General features: G+C 45.3%; 1 protein-coding gene across 1 annotated transcript in view; it reads right to left on the reverse strand.

The window, feature by feature from the left end:
- The window catches only part of LOC119584996 (breast carcinoma-amplified sequence 3 homolog), a gene marked incomplete in the record, with an annotated part of 31,901 nt that overhangs the window by 626 nt on the left and 30,496 nt on the right, over nucleotides 1–779 (reverse strand). Inside the window, 1 exon segment of the mRNA XM_037933606.1 lies at nucleotides 1–779. This exon segment is cut by the window's left edge and continues 626 nt beyond it. Coding sequence (XP_037789534.1) covers nucleotides 1–779 — 779 coding nt within the window.

The raw sequence follows: 779 nt of genomic DNA on the forward strand, positions 1-779 counted from the left end.
GGAGGTGGATGTTGCTCTTGGGTTTGGGCTGGCTGCTACATCACTTTCACTCGTGGCAGTCCTTCTGTCATCTGTACTGGATTCTCCTCTGTCATCACTTGTCTCTCCCCGCTCATCTGTGCTGGTCTCATCTGCTCCGGATGAACGGCTGGTTGAGCATGTGATTGTGGCTGAAACAACAACACGTCTCCTAAGTCGAACTTCTTCTTCATCATCGGAAGTGTCTTCTTTGAATGGGAACATCTCAGAGGCTCGACTTGGCCGTGATCGTGAATGAGTGCGTGTCCTTGCTTTGGTTGGCACAGGAGTGTTGTCATCTGAAGAATATGCTTCTTCTAGAGCTTTTGCAAGATCATTGTCATCATGCATTGATCTTAACATGGATTCCTGTGACTGCTCTTTGGGGACAGCTTCCTCTTCATTTGTAAATTCAAAATCTTCCAAGTTTTGCACAACTGAGTCCTGGGCTTCTTCATACTTTTCAGCTTGAGGTTCCTGGAAACACTCCTTCTTGAAATCTACAAACTCATCCATTTTCTCACCGGGTTCATGATACTCCTCTGCTGCATGAAAGTAATCTGCCTCAATATCAATGTCCATATGCACGGTATCTGGATTAGTTTTGGTGTTGAATGTATCTTTATTATCCTCTTTTGGTTCTACTTGTGTGTCCTTCCATTCCTCAGAATCTTGGATTCTGTGAGTATCCTTGAAGGAGCTGGTCACTACTGATGCAGGCTGGACATCCAAAGGAGCTTCACTTTCCTCTTCTGAGGTGG

This window comes from Penaeus monodon, chromosome 19, assembly GCF_015228065.2.
Source record: "Penaeus monodon isolate SGIC_2016 chromosome 19, NSTDA_Pmon_1, whole genome shotgun sequence".
NCBI classification, from domain to species: domain Eukaryota; kingdom Metazoa; phylum Arthropoda; class Malacostraca; order Decapoda; family Penaeidae; genus Penaeus; species Penaeus monodon.